Here is a 23718-nt window from a genome sequence, read left to right as displayed (position 1 = left end):
CGAAAAAAAATTCTGTGCCAGAAATCCCCAAGTGAAAAGAAACTCAAATATTAAACAGGGCTATATTTTCCCTTCAATACAATCATCGTTAGCACCAATTAAAATGTATAGTTGTGTGTAAGCTTGTGTATGATACCTACCCTAGCTTTTGAGTGCTATAATTACTACAGATGTTTAGAAATGCTTTCAACGTGGGAACAAAAATAACGTAAAATTAAACTGGGTAATAATCACAATTTTAAATGTGCTGATGATTCTACTAGGCAACAATAGGTTCATAAAAGCAAAGAAAGCATAAATGAGATACATATAAAATCTAGTGTAGACAGAAAACAAAAATAAAGTGTCACATACTTAGAGAAAAGAAAAATAAGATGACTCAGTTAAAATATACAAACACACACATGTATGTGTCTAGTTAAGGTAGCTAAAACTTAATATTTTTATAATCCCTCTAAAAAGAGCTTTTGGTTTTAAGAATTTTAACTGAATTTTTATTTGAATTATTTCAAAGGTAAACTAAAGAACAGTGACTAATGAAAACCCACCACTGAGCTTTAGCATATCTAACATAAGATGTTTGCTTCAGGTGTTTGTTATTGTTGTTGTTAAGACATACAATATTATAGACATATTAGAGGCCCTCTGAACACATCTTCCAGACTCCATCCTCTCCCTCCCTCCACAGCAGTACCCAGCCTAACTCAGGGCTCAACATTCTCATGCATTTTATACTGTGATACATACTTATGTATCTATAAATACATATTACTTGTGCGTTTTAAATTTTATATAAATGGAATCACATGCATAATTCTTCAACTTGCTTTTTTCACTCAATGTGTTTTTATTTTAAACAATGTATCCATGTTGGTGAATATGCAGTTCTAACTCATTCACTTATTTTCACTTCTATATAATATCTGTAGATACCACAATTTAACCATTTTGCTGTAAGTGGATGTGTCCAAGGTGCCAGTATTAATTTACACCCATTATCCGATAAATAACTTTTATTTCCTTGTAATATATCATGTTTGAATTGGTTTTCTTGTAGAAGTAAACAGGTGGGTCATGGTTTTTTATCCATTCTGAAAATCTCTTCACAGGTGTGTTTCGATCATCTACATTTAACGTAACTATTAATGTTAGGATTAAGTCTGCCATTTTATTATGTTTTCTGTTCTGTTTATCATTCCTGTTTCTCTTTTCCTGCCTTCCTATTGGCTACTCGAGCAGTTTTTACTACCATATTTTAATTTATCAATAGTTTCTTGAGTCTCTCTCATTTTACAGTTTTTCAGTGCTTGCACTAGGTATTACAATTTACATACTTAATTTATCACAGTCTACTAGTAACATTTTACTACATCACGTGGAATGTAGAAACTTTACGAACAATTACACCCCTTACTCTCCCCCCTTTATGATAGAGTTGTCTTAAATACCTCCGCATACCATGAATACTACTTCAGAAATGTTATAATTTTTGTTTTGAATGTCAAACATAATTTTTAAAACTCAGGACAAAGGTCTCCCCAGATATTCACCCTTCCCACTGTTTCTTCATTCCTGACGTTACAAGTCCTCTTCAGGTATCATCTTCTCTTCTGTTTGAAGGACTTCCTATAGCAATTCTCTGAGAAAAAGACTGCTGGTGATAAATCTCAATTTATTTTCATCTGAAAATGTCTTATTTTACTTTCATTCTTGAAGGATAGTTTTGCTGAATGTATATTATGGCTTAACAACATTTCTTTCCTTTCAGCATTTGAAAAATGTTATATCACTTCCTTCTCGCTTCATGGTTTCTAGTAAGACATCCACTGCCTTTCAAATCATTACCCTATAAGTAATCTGTTGTTTCACTGTGCTGCTTCCAAGATGTTCTTCTTTAGGGGTGGGGGGCAGTCTTAGTTTTCAGCAATTTGATTACAATGTGTCTAGATGTTGGTTTCTCTGAGTCTATTCTGTTTAGTGTTCACTCAGCTTCTTGAATCTGTTCGTTTGTCATTTGCCAAATTTGGGACATTACCAAACATTATTTCTTCAAATATTTTTCAGCCTCAAACTCTTTCTCCTCTCCTTCTGGAACTCCAATAAAACAAATGTTAGATCTTGTGTGTTTTCCACAGATCTCAGAGGCTCTGTTCATTTTTAAAAATCTGATTACTCCTCCAGGGACCAGGAGGGTTGCCTGGCATGCTCTTCTCACGGCAAGGCAGAGGCGGAAGACCAAGCCCTGGTGCACAAGCCCATTTCAAAACTATGCTTGGGAGACATTTGCTCACATCCCATCAGTGACAGCAAGTCACATGGCTGAACTCAGCGGCAGGACAATACACGCCCCTTCACAGTGGGAGGCCACCACAAAGGTATGGAGCAAAGATTACTGATACAGGACTGGGTAAAGAATGGATCCAATGATGCAGTCTACCAGAATAGGCAATCTGGTCTTTTACCCTTTGATGGCTTTTAAGATCGTCTCCTATAGTGAAGTTCTGCAAATCCAGTAAACTGTGTCAACAGGAAGATTTATTTTTATCCATCCCAGTCACTATTCAAGGCATATTTTCCAATTAAAGACTAATGCCTTCCTTCAGTTTTATTATATTTTCAAACATTATTTCTCCACCTTTCTCTTCTTCCTAGTTAGTATATGGACTTCCTAGTTAGTATATGAACTTAGGAAACTCTCCACCCATCTTCTATTTCTCTTAACTATGCTTTAATGTTTGTTAGCTTCCTATCTGTCTGTAGTTTATACTATCGACTGAACTTTTTATTTCAACGACTATCTTTTTTATCTCAAAGATTCCTAATTCTTTATCCTATCACCTATTCACGTATCATTTGGTTTTATTTTTTCATAATTTCTTGTTTTTAAATGAAAGCCTTCACTTAACTCTAAACATCTGCAACATAAAGTCTCTATTAAGTTATTAAGAAAATTAATTTCATCTGGAGTACAACGTTCTGATTCTTGATTTTCTCATGTCTATAACAGCATTAGAGTTCTTCATGTGTTTTACTTGGAATTTAAAACAGCAGTTTCATTTTGAGGAGGAGACGTTTGTTTTGTTTTCTCTCTTCACTCATCCTTCTTTATTTTTCCCTCCCAATCCTTCTGCCCATCTAGTGGTTTTGTGGTTCCTTCCCTAAACCCAATCTAGAACCAGCTATGTATAAACACATGTGGATACATATTGTATCTCACTTAGTTGTCCTATAAACATAGTCCTTCTTTCTTCTTGAAGGTAAAGACAATGCCCTACACCTGTATTCACTATAACACCTACACAGTACTGAGCACCAAGTATGTATTCAGAAAACAGCAGTTAAATTAAATTTCTCACATCTGCATTGAGGGTTGCAAAACTATCTGGCAGAACTTATTTTAGACTTACTAAGTGTAAAACTGCTTAAGGTACAGAATTTAACCTGCAATTTTCTTTATCATAAAGTAACAATCCCTTAAATAGTGGTTTTGGAACATCTTCCCTTATTTCCTCATTCCTAGTGTACCCAACTCAAACCTCTTCCCCACATCCAATTCAACTGGAAGTTCAAGAAACTGCCAAGACCTTCTGACTTTATCGTAGGTGGCAAATGGCAGCAGAAAATAGATAATATCACAAAACTAATGACTCAACACTGATCACAATCAGCACCCATTTCCATTGTTGTAGAACTAATCTTTAAGGCTTTGACATAAGTCAATCCCTTGCCTCTCTCCTTTCACCCAGGACATCTCCAGAAATAAGCAGGCTTCTTAACACTGAATATATGTCTTTCAACCAAGGAAACAATAGAAGTTAACAAGAAACTGAATAGGAATTTTAGCTACCAGTTAAGTAAAGGTTCTAAACTGCTCCTTATGAAACGTCATCCTGGAAGCCTCCTTTTTCAATGGAAACTGACCTGGGACAAATCACTATAAGAAGGCTTGTGTTTGATCTCGTTACTCCGGGTAATGAAACCACTGTCAAGAAAGATACGATACAACAAAAGATTCTTCTATAACTCAAATGATATTTGAGGTACTGATAGGAGCTAAAATCCAAATTTGACAAATGGAACAAAAATTTAATATTATGTTTAAATTATGTAATTAATATTATAATAATGAAATATTAGTCTTCTATAATCTAAATCATTTTCAGTGAACTAAACTTTCAGCAGATTCATCTTCTAGTTTAAGTCAAAAATCAGATCTCATATTTTATAAGCCTAAGAGAACCAATCACTGTTATATTGATCATTGGATAGTTATGTCCCCAAAATATATTCCTAACCCAGGTCATACAGTATTATATATTTTGGCCCATCACTATCCATAGATTTTTCTTTCCAATTTAATCACTAAATACGATTGTTTTTATAAATGGTATCTAGTTTTGAAAAATAATACTTGATATATTCTATAACTTCTTTCTAGTACATTTACAAAACAGAAATACTGTTAATCTTATTATGTATACCCTTTTCTCCCAAAAGGTGGTAAGAGTTGTATTATACTATCCTAATAACAGCTATATTAAGCTTAGAATATTATTTTTCCACTTTTGAGTTTTATTGAGAGACAATTAAATTAGGAAAATAAAGTTAGGCCATTTCATGTTCAGTTTTTTGTGGTTTTTTTTTTTGAAGAAGATTAGCCCTGAGCTAACTGCTGCCAATCCTCCTCTTTTTTCTGAGGAAGACTGGCCCTGAGCTAACATCCATGCCCATCATCCTCCACTTTATACGTGGGATGCCTACCACAGCATGGCCTGCCAAGCAGTGTCATGTCTGCAACCCAGGACCCGAACCAGCGAACCCCAGGCCACCAAAGTGGAATGTCCGCACTTAACCGCTGTGCCACCGGGCCAGCCCCTCATGTTCAGTTTTTTGTGAAACACACACAAACATAAAGAACCCAAACTGTTGCTAGAGAAATCACTCAATTGCTATGCTATAGTTCATAAAATAAGACTATTATAGAGTTCTGAGTGGTTGGCATAACTTTGAAGTTTAAAAGGTAAATGTGGTTTTACCTTCAGAATCAGATTCCAAAAGTACAAACTAATAATGATGAAAATGAAAAAGACCCACAAATGCTTTACTGAATTGCACTTCATAATTTTAAATGATATAAAACTTCCAACACTGAAATACGTGAGGAGGAATTTATGGCACTTTTAGATATATTTTTATTTGGATCTTTCTTCATTCCTGATATTATTTCATGATTAAGTAAAACAACATGAGAAAAACTTTGGAGACAATCAAAAGATGAGTGGTTGCCAGGGAAGAGGGGAAGGGGTGAACAGGGAGAGGACAGGATTTTGAGGGTAGTGAAAATACTCTGTACGATACTATAATGACAGATACATGTCATTATACTTTCGTCCAAACCCACAAAATGTACAACACCAATAGTGAAGCCTAAGGTAGACCATGGACTTTGGGTGATTACGATGCGTCAGTGCAGGTCACGCTCAGTTAAAAAAAAAAAATTACCACTCTGGTGAGTAATGTTGATAATGGGGGAGGGTATGCATGTGTGGGGGCAGGGAGATCTCTCTGTACCTTCCTCTCAATTACTCTCAAAAGTAAAGTCATTAAAAAAAACCCCACTATGTGATAATATTTTCATAACACTTTGCATATGGAAGTTTTTGTAATTGAAATATAAAAATTATCTTCATTAATACTAACATGTTTAAGTTGCAAGTCGTATTTTAAAAAAACAATCATATTATCCAAATGTAAATTTTAATACGACTTCTAATTTAGGAAGTATTAATTTAAAAAACAAAGTGGCTAAAAATATGAAATAGTGTTTTCTGCTGAGCTGGGCAAAAGAGAAAGTACCTACATAAACTGTGTGATAAAGAATCAAAAATGCTTATTTGAAGATTTGACAAGGCTTTTTTAACTACCAGCAAAATTCTGAGGCTGTACTCGATAGCCAAATTAACCAAAAGAACCAGTATTCCTTTATGCCCAGACGCCACTCCCGCCAAATTTCCATTATAGCAACCTACATTCTTCCTTGAGATCTTAACATTTTAAAAGCTGTCAGAGTTATAACGGAGCTCTTCTGCTACTGCCTCAATACAGATTTGCAAGTGTGTTCTTAGAAGTCACATAAAGGCTGCACATCTTACTCTACTAGTATCAAGCCTTACAATTTCATAAAATAATTAAAAGTCAGATGAAAGTGGTTCCTTCCACTTTTAGCACTAGTTTACTAGATTAGTGTCTCCCAATCTTCAGTCAATTTAGTAATACCTAGTGATTTTTTTCTAGATACATGATATCCATCTGTCTTTATACTAATATTTTTCTTTAAATTAACTTACTTCAGGAAGAAGATAAATTTCTTTTTTCTTATGTTTTTTTGAGGAAGATTAGCCCTGAGCTAACATCTGCCGCCAATCCTCCTCTTTTTGTTGAGGAAGACTGGCCCTGAGCTAGCATTCATGGCCATCTTCCTCTACTTTATATGTGGGACGCCTACCACAGCATGGCTTGCCAAGCGGTGCCATGGCCGCACCCGGGATCAGAACTGGCAAACCCCGGGCTGCCAAAGTGGAACGTCCACACTTACCCGCTGCACCACCTGGCCAGCCCTTCCATCTACTATTTTTAAATAGAAATTCAGTGTTAAGGTTTGTTACCTTTGGCAATTCCCATTCCGACCGAGATCCATCTGCACTGTAGTAATACTGTCTACCTTGATCATCAACATGCTTGAGCCACTATAAAAACAAAACAGGTGTAATATTTTAAATTTAAATAAAAGTGACTTTAAGGCTTATACAACCAGAGATATTAGATATTGTTCTTATAAACCTTATTCTACTTGCTCAAGAATACTGCAAAAGAAATTCAACAAATTTATAGTAACAGACTTGCATTTTAAGTTTGGTGAGAATAAGTAAAAATATTAAATGTGAACTCATTTTCTCTTTCTTCCAATGTCAAGCTAGTGATTCAAGCACCACTTAACAACATAATAGGAAACACAGAACAAAGATACATAGACGCACATACACGCAGCGGACACAGGGCCACACTCTAACAACATAACAGGAAACACAGAACAAAGATACACAGACGCACATACACGCAGCGGACACAGGGCCACACTCTAACAAAAGGAAAACTTTTTTCAATCTTTAAGTATAAAACTACTGAACAATTTAAGCCAAACTTTATGCAAACCCTTAGGAGTTACCTCCTATAGCCGACACATCTTACTCAATATGATTTAAATAACAACAAAACTTCACATAAGATAACATAGGGAATATGAGGAGAAAAATAATAAGTATTGGTAATATAAACATATGATCTTGATTGTGAAATAAATGAAAACTACTGTTTCCTAATGTTCTAATGTCTAATAATTAAAGCAGGAATGAGGGGTAAAAACCTACCTCCATTTATTTCCAAGGATCTATTCTCTAAACTAGCACAACCAAGCAGTTACCTTCTCTGATGATACCAGATATAATACACATAAAATTTCAATATGTATTCCCAAACTAATTAATTAATCACAACATACTAGATTCATGGTTTTTGTTTTACATAACTTGGTTATAAAAGAAAAAGGAATACAGGAAGTGAAGTGGTATATCATAATGGCATGTTCAGAAAACTATTCACCAAGAAAAATATAAAGAAATACATTTATTGAAGAAGTCTAAACAGAATGATACTCAGTAGGTCTACTCTTTAAAAGGTCTATCTTAAATGGGTTTCAACACTACAAGAATCAGTATCACTGTAAGCAGTTTAAACCCATGAATCAGTAGCTATACTGAGTTTTCATTTGTCAATTGTCATGATTATAGAATTACAATAAAGAATATTTTCATGAGTTTTTTACTACTAAAACTTCAGTACACAACTGTTTTATGAGAGGATTCTGCCAAGAACACTAGATGAGAACAAAAAGGTACCTTTTCATTAGTATAGTCACTGGTATATAAGGTATGCCCACGTTCATCCAACTCTTCTGACCAACCCTTTGGAGGAGAACCACACTGACTATCTGACTGGCTGTAACAAATGCTGTGGTAGTTTTCTTCTGATGAAAGAAGCTATAAACAGTCAGAAACATAAGGATTTTTCTTCTTTGCATATATATACACAGTAGTTGAAAATCTAAGCGATAGACTTTATTTGGGTATTAGTACCAGATATCTGGACTATATTTGAGTATTTAATCTTCAAAACATTGTTTAGTCTTTTAAATGGTACATTGTAAGTGGTGAGGTGAAATTAATAATAGTTATTTTATCACATTAATGCAACCCTAGAGAAATTCATCATAATAAAATTGAAAACAATGTTTCAGACAGATAAAATGTTACTTTCTATTTAATGCTGCTTTTAAACTGAAATCAGGTTAGAAAATGACAGGAGTGTGTATGCGTACACATGCCTATGTGTAAGCAAAGTAGCGGATGGGGTACTTCATCAGACTGAGAATCTTGAAAATTCTCACTCATCTCTATCTCACAAGTTCCTAACCAAATTTCTGGCAAACAACAATGCTCAATAAATATATCTTGAACTCTTTTGTGAAAGTGTGTGGGATGGCAAGGAGGGAAAAAGACACTAGCTTTGTAACACTATATTTTATGTCCTAATTTATTGGCAAATTTTCCTAACTCACCCAACCAAGTGCTTATTAAAGACTATCGGAAACTAAACTTCAAAACAAGAAAAAATATTATTGAGAAAATTCAAACACAATACAGAGAGATTAAGAAATTCATTGTGGAAATAATTAAGGTATCCTTTCCTTTAAAAAAAAAAAAAAAAAAACAAAACGATAAACTCCAGACATTTAAGAGAAGCAAATTAGAAGATGGAGAAAATTTAACCATTTCTGTTTTTTCAAACAAGAGGCACCATGTGACTAAGTAGCAATTTGCTTACTGCACTTAAACTTCATTCATTCAACCAATATCCACTAGGTTAACTCTCATGTGCAAATGACCCTTCCAGGATCACTTACAGGTAAAATAGTTTCTGAAATTAAATCTTAATCAGATATATTTTCTACCATTGTAATTTGGTCTAAAACACTAAGATATTTAGATTCTCAATGTTGTAGAAGTAACTTGACATAAATATCCTAATATTAATATGTTCACAAAAACTGACATAGACAACTTTGCAGAAGCCTTGCATAAACTGAGCTGTGTATGTTTCAGAACGGTAATGTTTTTAGAAAATGGACAACCTAAATCAAAAATTAGGATTAATTTTTACTTAATTGAGACCACTTAAAATGTAAGCTCATGAAGGAGAAGTGCAATAAAGTCTTTTGGAAACACAGTAAAAGAATGCAATCTAATTAGCAAAATTAATTTAAGAAAGTCACTAAATCATGTTTTTCATAAACTCAACTTTCTAGTTGACAAAATGCTCACCATAATTTCCTAATTTTTGTGCAGTAAAATGTTCACTTCTACCATGAAAAGTAACCCTCCAGTACCTCAACATGTTTTCTTACACTATAGAACCAAGAGTAGCTTTAAGATCTTAATATTTACTGCTAGAAAAGAGATGTCTAAGGACAAACAAAAATTAAGATTATTTTGGTAAGCATTCTCCAAATGTTAACTGTTCTATACTAAATAACTCCATTCAGCAGGACACTTGGCCCAGCGACTTTGGGGTAAATATTCTGTAGCAAACATAGCCTAGTAGAAAGATGAGGAGGCCACCTAGATGTTCCATTTATAGAAGAATGACAGGTAGGTACCCAACTGATCGCGCAGATGAAAGCAGTTTAAAATATTACATAAAATTTTTTTAAAAATCATCAAGCAGCAAGAAGTTAGTTAAGAAATACTGAGAGGTCAAAAACTAAGTAGAAATAAGAATCCAGAAAGATAAGTAGAATAAAAAGACCAGCCTTCTCTTTGAAGATAGTTGCCAAACCCCGAACTAGAACATTAGTTTTCGAGGCCATGCAGAAGCACTGGGGAACGGGACTCAGGACCATCAAAGGCAGGGAGTGTAAAAGGATACCCCACAATAAAGAACTGGGAGGCCAAAGAATTATACCCACAGATTATGGGTGAACCAGAAACAAATCTCGTCCCTTTATTCCACACTAGGGAAATCACAGGAATCTTCACAAAAAATTGGGGGAAACTGGAGGAATCCCCAACTACAAACAAGTCTTTATGCAATCCAACTTACTACTACTTAGGTGGCCTATAAAAACTGAAAATTTAGTTACAGATATTCATAGGATACCAGTTTCCCTAGGCACCTGGCAGAAACAAAGCACATCCTCTCTGAAGGAATAAACTTTCAACCCCAGCATTAAAGACTTCCTATATACGAATTTTCAAGAACTATCATCTCACATTAAAACACATACTGAGACACACAAAAGATGTGCAACAAAACACCATGAGTGAGAGACAAGAAAAACAGACAACATAATGAGACTCTCAAAGACTTTATATACTGGAATTATCAAAAATAAAATATAAAATAAAGCTAAAGAAAAACATGACAAATAAATGCAATACATGATCCCTCGCTGGATGCTCCACTGCAGGAAAAACTATAAAGGATATTACTTGACAAGTGAGAAACACTGAATATTAACTATGTATTAAATAATATACCAATATTAAATTTGTTGGCTATGATAAATCTGTTTTTCACCAAAAAAATTGGTTTTGCTGAAAAATGTCCTTACATTCAGAGAATAAAATCTTATGCTGTCTCCTCCAAATGGTTCAGAAAAAATTATTGGAGGGTAAAGAGGTGGAAGGAGGGATAGAGAAATAAAGTAAATGTGGCAAAATGTTAACAACTGATGAATCTAGATGAAGGACATCTGGTATATTGATGCTCACTCTACTATTCTTTCCATTTTTTTTTGCAGGTCTAAAACTTTTCAAAGGAATAAGATGGGGAAGCTCCTCCAAACAAATAAAAAAATAACATTTTTTAAATTCAAGGACTGGTTTAATATCACATAAAGATGTACCTGAAGAGAAAAATAGTGAACAGGAGCTAGATCTGAAAATGACTGAGAATGAAGCAGGAAGAGACACAGAGAGAAAATTTAAAAGTATACGGGAAATCAAGAGCCATGACAAACAGAGTAAGGGGATTAAGCAGTCATCTAATCAAAGTTCCAGAATGAGAGGAAAGAGAAAATGGGACAGAAGCTATATATAGACAATGACTAAGAATTTTCCAGACCTGATCAGACAGGACTCCCTAAATTCAGGAGTCCCAACAAAGCCCTGGCAGGAAACAAAAAAAGATACCTTCACCTAGTTACCTCATAGTGAAAGCAGAGATACAAGATCTTAAAAGCTGCCAGCAAGAAGAGACAGGCTGCTCTTAAAGGAATGACAAGTGAATTTCCAACATCAACAATGGAAGCCTGAAAACAGAGAATGAAATCTTCAATGAACTAGGAAAAAACAAACAGGTGAACAATCAACTTGGAACTGTACACCCAGTAAAGATACTCTTCAAAAATAAGGACAAAATAAATGCATTTCCAGACAAACAAAAAATCTGATTCTATCACTAACAGATCCACACTAAGGAAATTTAAAACTATGTACTTTAGACAAGAGAAAATTTATCCAAGATAATCTAATCTGCATAAAGAAATGTGAGAAAACAAAGTGGTAAATATGAGGATTAACTTTTAGAGTCACCTTGTACAACAATAAGAGGGCTAAAAATAGAAACAAAATATAAGACAACAATAGCACAACAGCGTGTATAGTTCTTGTACCGCTTTAAGGAGCAAGAAGATACCAATTAACTTTAGACTTTCTAAGTATGCATGTCAAAATTTCTAAGGCCGAGTTTCTCAACAGCAGCACTATGGACACCTAAGGCCAGATAATTCTTCAATGTGGGAGCTGTCTTGTGTATCACAGGATGTTTGACAGCCTCTCTGGCCTCTACCCACTAGACACCAGTAGTGCTCCCCCAGTTGTAACAAGCAAAAATCTCTCCAGACATTGTCTAATGCCCACCAGGAGGCAAAACTGTTACTGGCTGAGAACCACTGTTCTAGGGTAACTGCTAAAATAATAAGCTTCTGAGTTAAGATGGAAGAGTGAACACTTGCTCCCTCTCAAACCCCACTAAAATAAAAGCACTGAAATATCTTAAAAAGACCTAACCCCTCAAGAAAAGGGAGAACACAAGAAGAAACAATACTCATAAAACTGTGGAGCTAAGAAGCAGATGAACAAAAAGTGAAATTATCCACAAAGAAAGCAGAATCTTAACTGGTGGGGTAGAGGTGGAGTTGAAAAGATGAAATCCAACAAATTTACAGAGCACAATTTTCAAACGGCTCAGGAACTAACTGTTAGGTACTCCTGGAGCCCCCAGGTGAAGGCAAGGGTACTAAAATCACCAGGATCTCTTCTTCACGTGTGGCTGCTAGGTGTGTGCCCCTCCCTTACCCAGAAGTACAGGGATTTACTCCCTCTCAAGAGGGAAGACAGGAAGATTCTGAGTTGGGAGATAAGAGGCACAGTTGGGACATGGGTATCACACAGAAAGAGGGCAGACCAAAGAACGATACACAAACTGAATGCCAACTACCAAGACCCTGGCAGCCCTGACTCTCTAGGCAGAAGATTTTAAGACTTCTGTGGAGACTGAATAGTCTAAAAGGAAGGCCTAATGGTTCTAACATTGGAGACTCCCCACAAACCAGGTGACCAGGTTGCCATAAAGCAAAGTTCAAAATATCTTACAACTGTGAGAAAAAATTATTTCTAACCTAGAATTTTATACTCAGGCAAACTATCAATGAAATATGAAAGCAGAATACAGACATTTTCACATACAAAAATCTCAATTTAACCTCCCATGTGCGACCTTTCTCAAGAAGTTACTGGAAGTTATCCTTCAGCCACTTTGGAAATAACTATTTGTTTTTATAAAACCTGTGCAAAGACTACTAGTATAAGCTGAGACTCTGATATACAAATAACTCTCATCTAATTATTGAAATGGAAAGCTAAGAAACATGTTAAAAGTTCCCATGGGCACTCTGAATTCCTTTAAATCATTCTATAATACAGCCCTTTCCCTAATTCTCCCAAATTATTAGATTTGACTTTGCTATTGCTACACAGGACAACTTATTTTCAAATCTTTCTAGATCTACCACTCAGTGTTCCTAACTATAGTAAGGAAACTTACTATAGTAACACAAGAACAATTTCTCTCACTATTCTCTAGCTCATTCTTGAACACTAAGGTACAAGTTATCTCCAAACCAAAGCTATAAATAACTGAAAAATAGGACAAGAAGAGGGGTTATTAACCACAAAAAGCTTTTTCAGATTCTGCTAAATGCAGGCTGTGTTACCTGGTTTTTCCAGCTCCTACCTAACTGGATTTCTGGTGGGTTTTTTTTGTCTGCTTTATTTCCCAAACCCCCCTGATACATAGTTGTATATCTTAGTTGCAGGTCCTTCTAGTTGTGGGATGTGGGACACCTCCCCAGCGTGGCCTGAAGAGCGGTGCCATGTCCGCGCCCAGGATCCGAACCCTGGGCTGCCGCAGCAGAGCACGCATACTTAACCACTCGGCCATGGAGCCGGCCCCTGGATTTCTGTTTTTATTGTACAGCCGGCTGCTTTCTATAAAAGCAGGGTGTCCTATGCAGATGCAGGGGCCTGTCTATCAAAACACAGGATTTAACTCTGTTCTATCCATCCTACTCAAGCTTCTCCTATGTATCTAAACAGTCCCCAGGAATCTCTTCAGACCTGAGATGAGTGTTTCTCAAAATATGGTGGGCCAAATCGCTGCACCGCCCTCTAAGAGGTGTGAGGGAAGTGAAACCGAGGTGGGGGGTAAGGGAGAATTCGAACACTTGTTAGAGAAAATAATGATTTCAGAGTGGACTGTCAGACTGAAAGGACGATCTATTTGCAGCAAAGGAATTATTTTATACTTATTTCCCTTAGATATAAATCAAAGTGATCTTGTACCTCTGACTGAGAAAAACCGTGAAGTATCTTGCTGGCCATACCAAACCAACAGAGAAAAGTGTCTGTTTTAATCAGTTAAATAACTTTGTTTTTTATTTTTTATTTATTTGGCTAAGTCATGTCAAATATTTTCTTTCCTTCTTTTTCTAAAAATTGTCACTGCTTGGACAATAACAATGATTGAATTAGTACCTTCTAGCACACGAGGGAAACCACTGGCACTAGGCAACTTTAATCCAGTTAATACTGGAACTAGTAAGCGTGCTATAAGGTTAGCTACTGTCTACTAATTAGAGATTAGGAAGTAACTAGCATTAATATAATAAAACTTGGAAAGAACATTTAGTATCTTAGAGATTTCAAGTGTTCTACCATTTCCATACCAAGAAACAAGCCTATTCACTTCTTTCGCCTCTGAACAAACGGGAAGCGAGTTTGGTCACTCCCTGGTGCCTCCTTCACAACTCATACCTCTTGATCTCCTGGACTCTGGGAATCTCCTTTGCTTATGTTTGTATCCCGAGTCCAACGAGGTGGTTTCCAAGTTCTTTCCTGTGTTCCTCTGTTATAGTAATAACAACGCCCAGAACTATCTTTATGAGTTTCCCATTCTCCATTAATCTGAATTGCTGGGCTCCCAGGAAGCGGGGGGAGAGCAGACTGGGATATTTTCAGCTCTTGCAGATTAGCGTAGACAGGAGAATCTGGCCGTCCTTGATTTGGAGGTGTTGTTGCCTGTGAAAAATGTGCAATATTCATGTTTAAATTGGCATAACATTAACACATTAAAATTAAATGAAACATGAGATTTATAAACATACACACTAATTCATTTTTTTTCTTCTTCTTCTCCCCAAAGCCCCCCACGTACATAGTTGTATATTCTAGTTGTAGGTCCTTCTGGCTCTGCTATATGGGACACCGCCTCAGCATGGCTTGATGAGCAGTGCTAGGTCCGTGCCCAAGATCCAAACTGGCAAACCCTGCAGAGCGCATGAACTTAACCACTTGGCCACAGGGCTAATCTCTACTAATTCATCTAAAAATAGACAAACAGGTGTATATGGTCTTTCTAAAGAAATAATTTAACAGTTTTAATATTCATAGTTTGAAAAAAATATAAAAGTTTCAAATAAATCCAAAGTGCTTAATAACTTTCCCTCACCCTGAAAGAATACTCAACTAGAAGTCAGAAGCTATGGGTTCTAGTTTAAGATCTCGCATTAACAAGTTGTATGACATTGGATTAGATCACTGTCTCTCTCTGAAATTAATTTTTTAATCTCTGTAAAGGAGAGAATTGGATTAAACCACCTACATCTCCTTTGGCTCTAAAACTTTATGATTTTAGGCAATTTTTTAAAATATAAAAACTCTTACACATGGGTAACTCTGCATTTATAAACTATCAAATGAAAGATTTTATATTCTAAGCTCTAATATTAAATCAGGAATGTAAGTGAAAGATAAAGGAGATATACTTCAGCTTAAAATTTACTACATTCTATTCTTTTTCAGTTATAATTTCTCAGTAACCATAAATAAATCCTTTAGTCTCTTCCTAGTTTCCTATTTGTGAATTTCCTAACAGTGGAAAAATAAGAATAAGCAGTAACTCTCTGATTTACATGCTTAATCTCAACCTAAGCTTTACGTTTTATTTTTAAATGTCTCACTAGATGTCAGTCAAGAACAGAATACTCTGTCCGGACCTGTGGCCAAGCGGTTAAGTTCACGTGCCCCGCTGCGACAGCCCAGGGTTTCGCCGGTTCGGATCCTGGGCATGGACATGGCACCACTCATCAGGCCATGCTGAGGTGGCATCCCACATGACACAACTAGAAGGACCCACAACTAAAAAAAATATACATCTACGTACCACGGGGCTTTGGGGAGAAAAAGGAAAACTAAAATCTTTAAAAAAACAAAGAATACTCTTCATACCCCTTGCATAAGGACAGTGTAAACTGTATGAAGTAGAATTCTAGTTGCTGAAGGGAAAAAGCCCATGTCCGAGAACACCTTTTGGTATTGCGTGTTCATATTTGTGTGTATATCTTTCCTTTTATGATAGGGTTTCTCAACCTCAGCACCACTAACATTTGAGGACAGACCATTCTTTCTTGTTTGGGGGCTATCCTGTATACTGTAGAATGTTTACTAGCATTTCTGGTCTCTACCCACTAGATGATAGTGGCATCCCCCCATTGTGACAACTAGAAAGTCTCCAGACATTGCCAATGTCCCCTGGGGACAAAACCGCCCCTAGCTGAAAACTACTCTGCTTTACCACATAAATCCTAGAGTTATATTCAGACATTCAATTACTTCTATACTGTACCTCGAGTTTTATGAGTGCTTTAAAAACTGAATGAAAAAAGGGAAACATGGATGGATACAGAGTCAGTTTTATTGAAATTAAAGTACTTTAACTTCTAAAATATTGTTTGCTTATAAAATAATTATCATGAATCTAAATCATAGAATAAGCCTTCTCTTACAGTAAAAATAACCCAAAACATGAATACATTTGTAAAATGGTTACTTTTGGTCTCTTTACACTCGGTAATTAGGAAAATACTGTACTCAATGACACAAATTAGACTGTCTTCCTAAAAATGTAGCTTTGAATTTAGACTACCCAAACAGCATCTTTCTATGAAGAAAATCTATCCATCAAGACAAATTTCCATGTATGTCTCTTTCAGAACAACTCCACATTCTGGTGAATTAGCCAGGATAACAATGCTTCTCTACTAAGATGAACTCTGTTAATACAAAAAACAATACTATATAGTAAATCACTTCCCAGAAGCTCATCTAGAGAATATTTATTCAACAAGTGATAAAGAACTTCCTACTTTGCTCCTGATACTTTACTAGACGTAGAGAAATAAAGATGCCAAGAAACAGCCATTTTCTAAATGATGTTTATGGACAAATTCTAGTAATCGTTAAGAAACAACTAATTCCTATGGTTTAAACAGGTCAAATTTAAACAGTTTTTCCAATTCAAAAGAACTGGAATGCTTCAACACAGTTCATAAGGTGAGCATAATTCTGAAATAAAAGCAGAGAAGAATTAAATGAAAGAAAAAACTATAAACCAATCTCACTTATGAATATAAATGAAAATACACTAAATAAAACCTTAGCAATCAAATCCAGCACTGTATTAAATAACTCAGGGAAAAGGAGAAATGTTAAGTCCATCTGTCTTCAGGAAATCTCTTACTGTATTCTTTACACTCACCAGATTAACACGATCATCTCCACAGACACCAACAAAGCATTTAATAAAATTCCACCTGGATTCAGGATCAAACTCTTAGCGAGTGAGAAATAAGTGACAGCTCCTTAATCTGACTTTTAAAAATTATTATTTAAAATAAACATCATATTAGCAAGACATTGATAAGAAGCATTTTCATTCAAGTCAAGAATACTACTAAGATGCCAAGAATTGCTGTTTTCCAATATTGTACTGGAGGGCCTAAGCAATGTACTAAGATATGAAAAATGAATTAAACTCATAAATATCTAGAAGGAAAAATAAACGCTGATATTTGTCATTGACATAACCAATACCCAAAAACCCAAGTCCATGAAAACTACTAAGAAGTTTGATAAGTTGGCCAGATACAGGATCATCTAAACAGTTTCCCATACAAGAGCAATGACAAATTGGAAAATGTAACAGAATAAAAAATTCTCATTCACAATAGGAAAAGAACTGTTCAACATTTACAAATAATGCTTTTTAAAAAATGTACAAAACCAAATGAGGAATATTTATGAAATTTTCCTCAGGTACCTAAAATTATATTTGAAGAGATAAACCTTTGTTCCTAAATGGAAAAACTGAACTTTGTAACTATGTTACTTCTCCAAAAGTTAGTCCATAAATTCTACAAATTCAATGCAGTGGTCAGCACACAGTATAGTTAGTACACCCCCTAGCACACAGTAGCATGTAATGAAATTTGTTGAATGAACAAACAAATGTGAACAAAAGAATGCAAACATACATGCCAAAGTTAAAAGCAAAAATTCAAGAACTTGGAACTGGTTACACGTGAGAGAGAGAGAGAGAGAGAGAGAGAGGAAACTACGAAAATATCCATATTTCTAGTTGGGGGAAAAGGATGGATAGTTGTGTCACCATTTAAGACAGAAACTATCTAAAAAGAAAATGAATGTCAAGTATCCAGTTAGGTGCTAAGGTTACAAATATGAATTAAAAAACATCTTCTAGGACCTCATAATATAGTAAAAGAAAGAGAAACAAAAATCTTTTAAATGCATAACAGACACAATGCTAGAGCTACACATGGATACTATGGGAGCAAAAAGGAAGAGGCCTGGAAACAAATGACTAAGCCTTAGAAGTAAATAAATGAGAGTTAGCCAGGTAAAAGTTGAGGATACAGCAAGAACATAAGTTTGACCAAAAAAGGCATGGTAGAGTCAGGGAATGATGCTGACTCAGAGTAGATAAAAGGAGCAGCCAGAGAAAGATCAAAGCAGAAACAAACGACAGCAGAGGGAGAGCTTTTATGTCATGTTAAAAAGCACAGATGTTATCCAGTAGCACTTAGGGAACTACTGAAGACTTTAAGTCAGGAAGTACATTCCGATTTAAAATTTAGAAATATTACTGATTTTAGAGGAACACAACTAGAGGCAGAGATCAGTTCAGAGGTTGGTACAATACAAGAGACAGAAGAAGAGAGTTGCAATAGGACAAGGATAGCAGGGCTGCAGAACCAGAGCTGGATTCAAAAAAACTAGAAGGTTCAATTAACATGCAGATTCTATGTTTGTTCATGTGAAGCATAGTTTTTCTCGTGTTTGTGTGTGTTTTTAACCACAGATCAAATAATGTCAAGAATAGGAGGAAAAGAAGAGTTCCATTTAGACTGTATGGGGTTGACAAACAAGCCCTTTGAAAATCCAGGTGGAAATGCTCATAGACAGTTAGATACACAGACTGGGAACTCAGTGCAGAAATCAGGGCTAAAAATAGAAATGTAAAAGTTGTTGGCATATAGGTGGGGCCAATAACTTAAGAGAGACCACAGAATGAGAGGGAGAAGAAAAGAGAACCCTGGAAGCAGTTGCTTTATCAATTAAAATGAGAATACAGGTATAAGGTTAGCACAGGGTCTGGCATGGTGACTTTCATTGTTATTATAATTATTATTGGAATTAATATAATTAAGAGACCAGACAAAATAAGAGGAGTCAGTAAAGGAGTCAGAAAGGAAAGTCAGAGGTAGAAGATCTACAAGAAAGGGTGGTATTTAAAAGTTTTCAAAAGAAAACTTCAAGAGAATGCGAACCTGATAGTATCAATCTATACTTCAGTATGAGGGCTCTGAAGCAATCACTAGATTCAGCGATTAAGAGGCCATTTTACCTTAGCTTCCAGCCAAGAGGATCTGAAATTACCTTCCCGCCATAAACAACTAGAAAAGTGCATAAAATTCAGGAAACACATATTTTCAGGCATTGCATAACAAGCAGCCAGGACTATGATCCCTGTGAGAAGAAACAAATGCGGTGGCTCTATCACTTCCAGGCTTTCTACCTAGAGGTGGTTTCCAGAAATCGGCACAGGGAGGGGAAACCCAAACAGAGCCTAGCAATCACCATAAGTCAACAGGACAGAGATAAAGTTTACATTTATTATTTAAAGTAACGAAGGGAATCAGACACGAAAGGAAAATAATTACATAAGTAGCAAACATTGTGAAGAGAAGAAAAGGAGAAGGGAATGGTCCCTAATTTGTTTAAATCGAGAGAATCTTCAAACTTTGTTAGTATTCTTCAAAACCGATTAACCAAGCAACAGAAGTGAGAGGGATGTCTGAAATCAAGAGATTAACAGTAATTCTAAGTAGAATAATATATAGCTACAGGGGCCGGCTCCGTGGCCGAGTGGTTAAGTTCACGCGCTCCGCTGCAGCGGCCCAGGGTTCGGATCCTAGGCACGGACATGGCACCTTTCATCAGGCCACGTTGGGGCGGCGTCCCACATCCCACAACTAGAAGTACCTGCAACTAAGATATACACCTCTCTACTGGGGGGGGTTGGGGAGATAAAGCAGGAAAAAAAAAAAAAAAGATTGGCAACAGTTGTTAGCTCAGGTGCCAATCTTAAAAAAAAAAAAAAATATATATACATATATAGCTAGAAGAGGTTTACTGACTGAATGAATGGTAAAATTTTAATATTTCACATTCTTTTTTTTTTTTTTTTTTAAAGATTGGCACCTGAGCTAACAACTGTTGCCAATCTTTTTTTTTTTTTTCCTGCTTTATCTCCCCAACCCCCCCGGTAGAGAGGTGTATATCTTAGTTGTGGGTCCTTCTAGTTGTGGCATGTGGGACGCCGCCTCAATGTGACCCAACAAGCAGTGCCATGACCCAGGATCAGAACCCTGGGTCGCCGCAGTGGAGCATGTGAACTTAACCACTCGGCCACGGGGCCGGCCCCAGTATTTCACATTCTTACTGACCACTAGTTAAATTTTTTGACAGATGTTCATTTGAAATGTTGTTCATCTGCTGTTAGAAATCGATTCTAGTAGAAGTAAGAACCTTGTTTTCTTAATGAATTAACTCCATACTTAAACTTCAACTTCCAAAGTGCATGGAAAGAGAACAGAAGAGAACTCAGTATTTTTGTTAATACTCTGATCTCTGCAAAAAGAAACTGTCCATGTTTATTATCAACTGCTCAAACCTCTGCAAAAGATTAATAACGATTTTCCTTAAGAACTCTTGAAAATATAAATTCTTGGTAGAAAAATAGTATAAAACATCAAACTAATCTTTACATATACATAGAACATACATTAATTACAACAAGGGATGATTAAGTAATTATACACCATTTTGTCTACTGAACCAAAAAAATATATATATATTTTAAAAGCACACACTCAATGCTGGGGAATCTAACAACTTTACTGCTGGTAACTTCAGATGAACCTTTTTGGAAAACAGCTTGGTGGTGTTTCAAAAGCTTTTAAAAAATACTTTTAGGACCTTGAATAAAAGGGAAAAAAAAATCCTAGATATAGAAAAAAATTTTTCCCACAGAGATGTTCATTCCAGTGTTATTTATCAGAAATAAATCGGAAACAATCTAAACATCCGACAACAGAGGAATGGTTGAGTAAATAATGACCCAGTATATGAGGCAATACTACACAAGCACTGAAAACGTTGTGAATGATTTTCTAATAACATGATAAAAAACTGCTATAAGGTTAATGAGAAAAGCAGAACATAAAACTGCTTCCAACTTAACTTCCAACTAAAAATTCAAAAGTATGGAGAAAAACAAACTAAAATCTTATCAATTTTCTCTGGATAATGGAATTATGTATGATTTTTTTTTCTGTGTGCTTTATTTCCCAGTTTTATTACGAGAATTAGTATCTTTAGAGTTCGATCAGGATAAGAATCTGGGGCACTCGCCTAGTCCACTGGACTTATGAAAGTGACAGCAATAGTATTAACACTATTATCAACTAGTGTTTCTTTGGGGGTGGTCAATGGATCATCTATATCTTATCTGGAGGTGCTTATTAAAATTCTTGGGTCATATCCCAGAGTTACTGAGGATGGAGAATGGTGGAGGTGGTAGTCAAGAATCTATTTTTAAGGGTCAGAAGACACTAATAAAACTCAATCTTTCTGAATGGACTTAGGGCAAACTCGTTCCCCGATCCCATAAATTTGTATTACAAATAACATAAATACTTAAAGACAATTCTGAAGTTCATACCACCAGTTGCTTCTTCTTCTGCAGATAAGTCAAAGAAAAAGGAGTTAAAAGAATAAGCAATAAGCTGTACTTCTAATATATGAATCAAATAAAAATTAATTTTCTAATGTTTATAAGACAAGTATTATGCACTTAAACTGAACAAACAACCTTGTTCATGAACTGTCACCAACAAAAATAAGTGGATTTTTCATACAAAAAATAAGAGAATAAAGAAAGTTAATTTTATGGGCCCTATCTGTCATTAATTAATAACTGAATTGGGATTAGTACCTCGGCACATGACCCAATTTCATATTTAAAAAAAGACTTGGCCTGTTCTACTTTACCTATACGTAGACTAAAATAGTCCTCCACCATCCACAAAAAGGAAACATTGGGGAACCATATATAAGAAGGTAACTTTAAACTTGGATTGTACTTGAATCCTCACCCAAAATATTGAGATTTGTCCTCTTTTTACCTTTGACATTAGTTTAAGAACTGCTTCTAAAACAAACTTCGGAGAAAGGCAGAAAACACACTAACTAAGGAGCATGTTTGCACCTCTTGTTTCCTAACTAGTATATGCTATTCAGTATTAATTCTTAAGGTATATATACCTTACTATAAATGCAGAATTATATTTATATTACTGAATAATCGAAATAAGTCCCTGCAGCTTATAGTCATACCTGTGATTTAGATTTATTGGGAAAAATACAAACAACATTTACCAAAGTATCAGTCTCCAAAACAGAATTTAAATTATTTTTTAATTTCTATTTTAATTCATGTGGGGGAAAAAACCATTTATGTGCCTTTGGTAATTTACCTGCTTAAACTCTGCTTTATCATAATTGCTAATTATTATAGCCTTGGGCCAGTTAACAGCATAACAGAGGACAAAAAAGAAAAAACTGTCAACAAGCCAATATCCAGTTAAAATAGGACTAAATTTTGTTTTAGCTTCACAACTGAAAATTGCATATCAATTTTAACTGAACAATTTAACTTTCCAAAAGACAGTCTTTCTGCTTAAAGCCAATTTTTAGGAAAAAAACATAATACCCTTTGTTTAATGATTTTAAAATATCAAAACTCACAAATTCCAATGTGCATACCTAAAAGCATGGGTGCACTAAGATTTCAAGGTCTGCAGCGTGAACTGACATTTTCTATTACTTACTTATTTGACTAACATCTAAGAACTAATTATGAGCTGGGCAGGAGATGAAAATAAGATAGCCTCTGTTCTTAAGGGCCAGCAGCCTAATAAAGAGGAAGAGAGAGGTAAACAGAAGGACGACTCCAATGACATGACTAATGCTGGAGAGAGAAGTGTGCATGGGATGCTGTGGGAGCACAAAGCAGCACTGAACAGGGAGAAGAGGGTATGACCCGGAGCTCCAGAAAGGGTCACAGCACAGGTTTAACTGGCTCTGTAGAGGAAAGCAGGAGGAGGCCACGTCAGCCAGAGAAGTGGTGAAGGGCACTCCAAGTACACTCAAAATCCTCCTATTCTTAGCTGACGAAACACCAAGAAACGAAAAGCAGCCTTTTAATAATGAAACATAATTGGTAGTTAAGTGAAGTGAGTATTGCGAAAAGCTTTGAGAGAGATTATTTTCATGGTAAATAAATTCTTTTCCTGTTTTTTCTCCAGGTGGTTTTCTAGTTACTGCAGCTCAAGGCTGCTCAACTCCGACAGGCTTGGATACCTTACAGTCAGACACTCAAACTTTCTTAGCCCCTCATCTTTCATCTTGTCTCTGTCCTCTTCCCCTCCTTTGATCACCTTAGCCAACAACGTGAACAACTCCTTCCTTATCTTCATAGGTCTGTCACCATTTCTGCCTTCTCTCCCAACACAGACAATAATAAGGTAGATCCCAGGTAGGAAAGCTGTGAGGGCTGACAAAT

At 35.7% G+C, this 23718-nt stretch overlaps 1 protein-coding gene across 16 annotated transcripts in view; it reads right to left on the bottom strand.

The window, feature by feature from the left end:
• Positions 1-23718, bottom strand: part of ARHGAP12 (Rho GTPase activating protein 12) — a 118194-nt gene that overhangs the window by 41290 nt on the left and 53186 nt on the right. For 7 of the 16 annotated variants that reach the window (XM_044761920.2, XM_070501333.1, XM_044761917.2 and 4 more), the window contains 2 exons: positions 14490-14753; positions 6666-6746 (listed from right to left, as the gene is read on the bottom strand). In XM_044761920.2, coding sequence (XP_044617855.1) covers positions 6666-6746; positions 14490-14753 — 345 coding nt within the window. Of the gene's footprint in view, positions 1-6665; positions 6747-7955; positions 8097-14489; positions 14754-23718 lie in introns of all 16 variants that reach the window. The other 9 variants (XM_044761918.2, XM_044761914.2, XM_044761916.2 and 6 more) reach the window with 2 other exon arrangements.

This window comes from Equus asinus, chromosome 29, assembly GCF_041296235.1.
Source record: "Equus asinus isolate D_3611 breed Donkey chromosome 29, EquAss-T2T_v2, whole genome shotgun sequence".
NCBI classification, from domain to species: domain Eukaryota; kingdom Metazoa; phylum Chordata; class Mammalia; order Perissodactyla; family Equidae; genus Equus; species Equus asinus.
The sequence above is the reverse complement of the archived record's forward strand: the minus strand, read 5'-3'. Positions and strand labels throughout refer to the sequence as shown.